Genomic DNA, 9,541 nt, shown 5'->3' on the forward strand with positions numbered 1-9,541 from the left:
CAAAGGAAGGACCCCGACGCTTTTCCATCTCCGACAGATATAAATAAATGTAGCGACTCAGAGAAGTCAGTATAATAATTATCCTTCGTCTATCGAATAACAATATTACCGTTCAAAGAGTTATCATTTTGTCAACCGAAGAATTTTATATCTGTCAGTCAATTGTCAATATCAAAATCGAGCAAGATTTGAATAAATCATTAGATATTGTTAAACTACTTTCAACCAGCTTTAATCCTCTCCCGTGCTAGTATCCCTGCACATAGCAGGTTAGCCGAAAAGTGGAATCGGTTTTCGCCAGTAGCACCAAACTCTAGTCGACGCTACCCGTAACGTTTGAAATAAATAAAAATTTGAAATAGTCCTTGGACTATTTCTGGTGGCAGCAACTACCAATTTCGATCTCAACTTGACTTAGAACAAATAAATACGTAACACGAAGCATAAAAGGAGTCCATGTGCGCAATTTCTATGTATTATTTTTCTGAAAAGTTCTTTATCTAAGACTATTTGTTATACTGTATGCAATTCTATAGACATTTCTGGAGAAAGAACCGCCCAGAAAAGATGTTAGAACTGTTTTTAATTCGTAGAGGTCGAAAAAAAAATATGCTGAGAGAGTATGTACGATATTTCGTCGCCGTGTTACTATTGCTCGTCCGTTTCGTATCATCGCGTTTGGAGCTACTTTCTTCGGAAAAATCTCACTCGTTCATTTTCCGCTCGAAAACGTAGTGATAACTTTTCTTACGCTGGGTTATTGCAAATTCTTGATCATTCAAATTCTTGAACCCATTGACCAACACGCGTGCTATGTTACGTCTCAATCCATATGCAGCTGTTCTGAAACGTGCAGCAATTTTGACAGCAAAGAAACGTCAGGAACAGAAAGATCTTGCTCTAGCAGAGAAGCGTGGAGTAAGTTTAACGTTAAATTGAATAATATTCGTTTAATGCATACAGATTCTAACGAAAATATTTCACATTTACAGATCAAGCTCCCAAAGACTACACCTGCCGTAAAGAGTAAATTACTCCGAGCAAGACGCGCGAAGCAACTTTTGAAATTGAAGGAAGAGAAAAATCAGAGACCCGTGGGTTTTAAAGGACGTCCTATTATGAAGCCGACAGCTAGGATAATTTCAAGACGAATTCAAAGAGCCATTGCAAAAACTCACCCCGAACAAAAAGATACACTTTTTAAAACGTTATAAATTTTTATCAACGTTTGTTGTTCATCCATGAACTTCATTTGCATCGAATAAAATATGGGAAACAACTACAGGAAGATCAGCTTTGTAATTGATGTAACTATATTTCCTACCTTTGACAAACGCTGTATATTCTGTCGAATTGGGATGAATGGGGATTTGATGGAACCCGCTGGCCATGTCCAGGCTAACGAAGTATCTCGCCTTTTGCAATCTCGCGATTTGGTCCCCAATAAGAGGTGGTAGGGGATACCGGTCCGCGACCGTATTTTTATTTAGCTCTCGGAAATCTACGCACAACCTATCCGAGCCGTCCTTCTTCTTTACGAGTAACATAGGGCTCGCGAACGGTGAGTTACTAGACCTTACGATTTTTGCCCTAATTAATTCGCTTATTCGCTCACGTACTATTCTTTGCTCTGCCTCGCTAAGTCTATAGGGGCTTCTTTGTACGGTGATGTTAGGATCGATCAAACGTATTTCTAACTGTCCCGTATTTACGCGTGTACGCGGGAACCCCGTAATAAACGAACTGTTAAATTCTTCGAGAATGGAAATCAATCGGTCTTTATCATCACCGAGCACCTCGGTGTCGACTTCGTTAATATCGATTTTATTTTCGGCGGTTTTATTACAAACATTGACTCTCGATTTTCATTCTCGTACGGCACTCCGCTATTTTATGCCCGAGGATACCACAGTAACGACGTAAATTCGATATAACGAATTCACGGTTCACGGGATAACAGATATATTTTGCTTTAAAGTCAAAGTCGGACTCGACTCACTCCTCGTGATACACTGATCGCTCGATTCACTCTTCACCGATCGTACAGACACACCAGGTCTCTGGCTAATGAGACTGCAAGCAAGAGAATGCCTTTCCGTCACGACGACGCTGCCGAGCAAAAGTATGATGGGGTGTGCCTACGGGCACGAGGTCCTCGGATTCGTCGAGGAAATCCTCCCATAACAGGCGACAGGTATGCGGGCTGATAAAACAAAGGCCGCTTGCCAATCTGAAGGACGTTAGTTAACTAAACCCCAAGATTTACAGCGGCTCCTCAGACTACCTCAACATACTGTGAATGATGCATCAACCTATGGCAACCATCCGTATGTGCCCTTAGAATGTTTAGTCTTGGCCCCAAGGCTGAGAACTCTGACAGATGTCTGTCACGGGGTGAATTCCCCTTTTTATGGACGTTCCCCGGACTCGCCTTCCGCCTTCCGCCTTCCGCCTTCCGCCTTCCGGCCTGTGCGTCTGTTGGACCAGGCTGGCAGCCACCCGGGCTACACGACAGCCACTTTGGCTTCCGGAAGGGACGATCTACGGCCGATGGCATCGGCCGTGTCCGCACCCTCGTCGAGGGGGCCGTGCGGCGCTGACGAGATACGCCGACTACACGTTGGTGCTGGTATGGGGATCAACATGGAGCAGGACCGTCCGTCTGGCGGAACTGGCGGTGGCCTACGCGGTTGCCGCGAACAAAGGGTTGGGGCTGGAAGTATCCCCCGAGAAGTCCGAGGCGATGTGGTTTTGCCGGAAGGCCGATTACGGGACGCCTCCGGCGGACTATCGCCTGAAGTTGGTGGGGGCAGAGATCAGGGTCGGGACCAGTATGAGATATTTGGGCCTAACTCTCGACAGCTACTGGACATTCGGCGTTCACTTCGAGCGTATAATACCGTCGGCCGAGGCGACGGTGAACGCCTAAGGACGTTTGCTGTCTCGGCTAGGCGAGCCCGGTGTCGGCGTGCGTAGGTTGTACGCCAGCGTGGTGCGAGCAAAGCTCCTCTACGGAGCTCCGATCTGGACAGAGGACTTGGCGACAAACAGTCGTGATCTCCGTGAATATTATCGTCGATATGTTTCGGAAGATCATAAGATATGACTTGTACATTTGGAATATCTACACCCCTTGCTATTGCATCTGAACATACAAGTCTGAAAGTATAATACAATTATATCACAATTTTTAGAAAATATTGATCTTAATTTTCAACGAAATTATAAACAAAACGTACATTTGACATACACGTCTGTTTACGTCTGTTTTTCGACCTGTACGAATTAAAAACAGTTCTAACATCTTTTCTGGGCGGCTCCTTCTCCAGAAATGTCTATAGAATTGAATACAGTATAAAAAATTCGTCTTAGATAAAGAACTTTTCCGAAAAATAATACATAGAAATTGCGCACATGGACTCCTTTTATGCTTCTATGACAATTTACAATCACTTGAAACTATAACATTTAACAATTCCTTATATCGATATCAGAAAAATTATCTCTATTTAAAACTAAATCAATCTGCTATTGTTTTGCGCACTTTTAAATATTGGCCATCAACCAAATCGCGTGTTTTTATAAAAATTCTTGTTATTGAAAACTAGAGATATTGGAGCAATTCTGTATTCGGACTCGTGTTTGGAATAGGATACTTACTACAAGGATCACTCAGTGGATTCTATAGGTTCGAAAAAGGTTTTGATTTATTAGACAATTTTTTTCAGTTATAGGTAAAAATTTTCAGTTAAATTATATTTTATTTAACAGCTTCTGCACGTAATAAGTTCTGTTTTTCTATTTCAAGAGCAAGTATCAATATGATGAAAATAATCGATTTCATTTATAATACCACTTAGTTCGATTTTTTCAACACATGGTATTACTTTATGCGCATTATTCAACATATGCTTAAATATTTTGACTTGTTTGGGTGTCAGAATGGTTATAGCAGTGCCGGATTCACCTACGCGTCCTGTTCTTCCTGCTCTATGGATATAATCGTTAATATGCTTGCGAAGATATGACTAACCTTATAACTGAACTTATGACTAACCGTACATTTGGAATATCTACACCCCTTCCTATTGCATCTGAACATACAAGTCTGAAAGTATAATAAAATTATATCACAATTTTTAGAAAATATTGATCTTAATTTTCAACGAAATTACAAACAAAACGTACATTTGAATTTTTCCACTTGTAAATTTCCTCCTTTTCCTTGTAAAGTATATGGCGGCGCAGTCTGAGAAATGAAATAGAGAAAACTTCCGAAGTCCCTCGACCCACACGAGGAATATACAATAAGTTAAAGAGTGTGTGGGATGAGTTTGGCGGCAAATAATAACAGCTGTTACACGCATAATCTTGTCATAAACCATAATCTACTTCTCGATCAAGATGGCTACAAGCTGTCAAGACGTATCAACTGAAGCTCATAATAATCCTGTGGCGACTCATGAATTATAGGACGAAACGAAGCGTGAGCGACTCACGTTGTTGTTGTGCCTCGGATTGAGGATACCGCCTTGACATACAAAATTAGCGCGTGATTATCCTCAGGCAAAAACAATGTCGCCGCTGAGGGCAACCGTCGTTCCAAGTCAAATTTGAATCTTTCAACTCCCCAGTGTAGATAAGCGGACACGATCGCGAGCGATCTATTACGAGTTATCTATTGTGAGCGATTATCGAGACGTGCGAGTATCTACGAGTTATTATAGAGTTATCCGCGAGCGATTTATTGCATCTTGTTACATACTTTGTACGAACGTCTATCGACGCTATCAGTTATTTAATTAATTTATTCGAAATACATTTCGACGGTTGCAACAGCAATCGCTCTGGTCATTTTATTATTCCAAACATTTATACATCATCCGCTACAATCCTAAGGAACCGTCATAACGTTTCTTGGGGTTATTGCTCATTGCGATAAAACCCGGGAAAAGCGGGTTGTTTTCCCAACGCCATCCTTGAGTAACCGTTGGTGGAGAATATTCGACAAGAAAAGTAAAGTATATAAAATTTGGAAAACAATAATCATGAGCAGATAAGACAGAGAAAAAGAGGGCAAGAGTAACATAAGATGCATATGAATAGAAGAAAATATTAGAAATTCACAATCACTCTTATAGTGAGGAACTTAGCGTGGAACAAATGATGGCGATTGCGGAAAACATTGATTCTGACAGTCAATAGGGATAACCCTGAAGCAAGAGATGTCTCGTGGCCTAAGAAAGAGAGGAGGCTTTTAGTGGGTATGGCGCGGGCTACTGGGTATGCTTAATTGCATGTTCCCCTCTTCGCGCGCAAGAAAAAGGTTATTCTCTGATGAATAGGTATTGTTAGTGTAGGCTGTACTAAATACATTAGGTCTGCTTATTAAAAAATTCGTCACTGAGGGGGATCAATTAACGAGACAATAGCGTATTTAACAAATGAATATGTTTAATAAAACAAATAAATTTCAAGGTGTTGTCAATGAAGAAATCTGTACGGCTGATGAAAAATGCTGTCTCGATAAATTAGTTGCTGTTGATAAGGATCATACCAGAGAAGCTGGATTACATATAAATGAAATTGAAAGACTTTTAAACGACATTGATTTTAAAATGCCTTGATTTTTTGAAAATAACACTATGTATTTTTGACTTTATAGTCTTGTAACTGATGAGAAGGCGAATTCATCACAATGACCTTGACATGATCTTGAATTTATGAATGTCGAGTAAATGCAGGGGAATTATCGTAAACTTTGACATCGGTTCAACGTTTCGCAAGATATGTTGATATTTCTTGTCAGATTATGTGAGTGTTACAAATATATCGTGGACATTTTTTATCCAAAAAGAACACTGCACACTGGCACCGAAGTACCATTTCGGTCTTTATTATTTGTTACTATTTTAAATCGCATCTGCAGTGACAGTCCTATCCGAGCAACCGAGCTAAACAGACTGAGAAACCGCGCGTCAGTGAAACTGCGACAAGCAGTGAATTTAGGAGGAACAAAACGACAACGAACGCTGCCAAATGGTTAGAACTCTTAAATGCCGCAACAAATATCGCCAATCAAAATAACCAACAAAGGTAATCAAATGTACCATGTAAATAAAGCTACAAATGTTGGACCAAAAACAAACAGCTCACAAGAAGCGTAAAATCATACCAGACACAAGCGCTATGAAATTTTCAGATGCAGAAAAAGAACAATGATTACAAGACATCCCATTCCAAAATTCTTTCAGCTCACTGATATAATATGTAGTTACGGATCCGAAAGAAGAATTAACAACCGATATCGCTAAATCACCACCGTTCTACATTCGTGACCAAATAATAGATCCTCTTATGTTCTATAAGCGTGGCGGTACATGAGTCGTCGGAGGATTCGAATCGGGAGCGATTCGTATTGTTGTAGCTTAGAGTTTCAACGCAGTTTTCATTTGCTACGTTCAAGAATAAACGAACTCCGGACAAAAATATTATCGCCGTTATGAGTAATCGGCAACCGAAATCACGTTTGAACTTTTTGAAAGTCCATCGATCGATAGCGGATCAGTCTTTATAGCGAGCGTTATTACAACCAGTATAGCGAATCAGTGTAACGAGTCATACGGTAGCGTTGAGCGAGCGACGATTATGGATCTCATTACTTAGGTTTAAAGTGATTTTAATATAGTTGACTATTACCATGTTACAATAAGTTTCTTTAATAAACTAACACGTTTAATACCATCTCTGGAGAAAAACGCTGAGTGGCATAGTAATTTAACGACTAACCTCGATAATATTCAAATGAATATTATCAATCGTACCACCTAAATTCGCTTGAAAACTATTTGTTGTATAAAAGAATATTTCAAACATCATTTGATATCGATTTGGCATCGAGCGTAATAACCACTTTTTAAATATTTCTTTTCTTTATCGAGATATGAAAGTTGCTCTGAGCTTTTCTATCATAACGTGTAATATTTGGCCTTGAAATTTCAAAACGTATCGAATACCGAGTAAAAGACTACTAAAGTATATGAGGTCTTCTTTAATTTATTTTCAATTTAAATAATGTTTAAAGTGTTGTCCATTACATTCGATGTAAGTACGCAAACTATTAATGAGAGCGAGTGACACATGTTCGAGCGTTTCCGAAGTTACATCTTTGTATGTTCCAATAATTCGATCCATAGTGTCTTCAGGTGTCGGCTGGCTCCTGATAAACCTCGTTTTTTAAATGTCCAAAGAAAGTAGTCGAGTGGCGCCAGGTTCGGAGATCGAACTGGCCATGGAATTTCTGGTCCACGTCCAAACCATCCATTAAGGAAAGATCGCCGCAACGCTTGATGCGCTTGTCATGCGTAATATACAGGACAACCGTCTTGTTGATACCACGTTGTCAGTGTTTGTAGTCATAAATCTGTTTGTAACGATGATAGTTTTTGGGATATGAGAATGGAATATTTCCGTCCAGGCAATGATCCCTCAGTATAAAAAGATCCAATTATTAAGATATAAGATTTGACGAAGCCAATGTGGATTTTCTTGTCATCGTATATAGTTATAATGCATATTTTTTATAACGGCTTGACCAAAATTCGTGAATATGGCCTCATCAGTAGACAACATATTTTGTAGAAATGTATCATTTGTATTTGTTTTATTTAAAAGCCTCTCACAAACTTTCATACGCTTTTGAAACTTTGTCCCTTGCAATTCTTCGTGCAATTGTATACGATCAGGAAAAGATTTTTGTGAATAGAAAATTCTTACAACACTTGTTTGACTAATTCTTATAGTTTGAGGTATTTTTGCCGTGTATTAATACGATGATTCTGATTGACAGCGGCAAGTATGCTATTAATTTTATCTTTGGTTCTTGCAATGTGCGAACGTTTATGCTTTGAATGGAAATTGCCAGTTTCTTCTAGCATTTTACAAAGCTTCTGCAACACACGGCGTGATGGTAGATGTTTGCCACGATATTTATCCACATAAGTGTTTCGTTATAACTTTTTCCTTGTATGCATCATAAACGAGAATCATATCCAACATTTCAATATTACTAAATTTCATTGCATCGTAGCACCTCTCCTCTTCTACCGATAATGTACTACTACGGAACTCATTTAAGCATCAATGTCGTCTGACTGAAGAAGCCAGATGTCTTTATAAACGCATGAACACGTTCACGCCGGCGTGTACCACTAGTGGCTCACGTTCGAGTCTCCCAGCGGTTCATGGTTGAACGTTCCATCAGACAGTGTTGTTTATGTATTTCTATGCAATTCTTGAAAGCATTTCAGTCAGAGTGCTGGCTGACCGTCACAACAATTGCAATACGTCGTTGTTCTTTTACCTTTCATCGTGGCATGATCTCTACCTTTTTTTTTTTTTATATATAAGCATTTATAATATTCCTCGCATCTTTTTCTTGACTTTTTTCCAGACCCATTATACGAATGAAGAACATGTGAATCTTTTTTTGAAGGTATTTGTTTTTCAATAACCATTTGTTCAATATTGTGATTATTGGTCAAAAGTTGATCAATAGTTTATTTTACAAGTTGTAAAATATCAATATGTTTTTATTTAATTTTTATTAATATGTTTCTCATCCCAACTTTAATGTATATACCACGAATTTGTATAATTAAGTGTATAATAATTTTTCTGTACCATTTAACTGTTTTCCATAAACAACTATAGTACGATGTCATTTGATCGGATAAATCAACATCCCTTTTTGCATTATTATACAAAAACTACCATCGGGCTTTATCTTGTCATTTTTTCCGTGAATAATTGTACACGCGTGATTCTTGAAAGCAGTTAACATACAAACTGGTCTTTTACCAGTCCATTTCAAAAATTTTAATCCGCTACGATTTTCAAAACTCATAATGTCAGCTCGTTGTTGTTTTGCGTGTGGCGGTAGACATTTTTTATTTATTTTACGGTACCATAAATAAATGCTTTTTTCTCAAAAGTTCTTCAGCCAAAGGGACAGTCGTACAATAGCTATCTATAAATAGCATGCGGCCCTCCAATAATAATCGGCCAGAAACGCAAAGTAGCGCGGGCGTAAACCTGTGTATTTAGCAGGTACGTAAGTAAGAATATTTCGGTAATTGTTAGCTTGTGCCCCATATACCTTAGTAGCTTTTTACTTGGCATTTAATGTTCTTTCCAATTGCAAATGTCGTACACTCCTTCCCGGTATCAAACAACTTTTGCTCGAAACATTGCTTTATACTGTGAAAAAATGTGAAATCGTGCAAATCGCACTGTTCTTTTAATGTTTATATCATCTAAAAGTGAATAATAAATCAGTAACATTTTTATTACAATTTCTAAATAAACACATATTTTAAATTATTAATGTCTGATCAAATTTACAAATATTTAATAATTTTCAATCGTGTGGTATATTTCGAAGCATATGGGTACATGTAATGCTACTTTACATATTTTGCATTCCCACATTGTTTCGCTACGTTTTTCATGTTTATGCAAACTTTGCAGAATCTTCGTGGCC

The 9,541-nt window shown here is 38.6% G+C and overlaps 1 protein-coding gene across 1 annotated transcript; it reads left to right on the forward strand.

Moving 5' to 3' along the window:
* The first annotated feature begins 777 nt into the window (after positions 1–777).
* LOC139996504 (uncharacterized) lies at positions 778–1,276 on the forward strand. The gene is made up of 2 exons (XM_074112154.1): positions 778–918; positions 993–1,276. The coding sequence occupies exons 1-2, from the start codon at positions 814–816 to the stop codon at positions 1,212–1,214; spliced, it is 327 nt and encodes a 108-aa protein (XP_073968255.1). The 5' UTR covers positions 778–813; the 3' UTR covers positions 1,215–1,276.
* The last annotated feature ends 8,265 nt before the right edge of the window (positions 1,277–9,541 follow it).

This window comes from Bombus fervidus, chromosome 18 (assembly GCF_041682495.2).
Source record: "Bombus fervidus isolate BK054 chromosome 18, iyBomFerv1, whole genome shotgun sequence".
NCBI classification, from domain to species: Eukaryota; Metazoa; Arthropoda; class Insecta; order Hymenoptera; family Apidae; genus Bombus; species Bombus fervidus.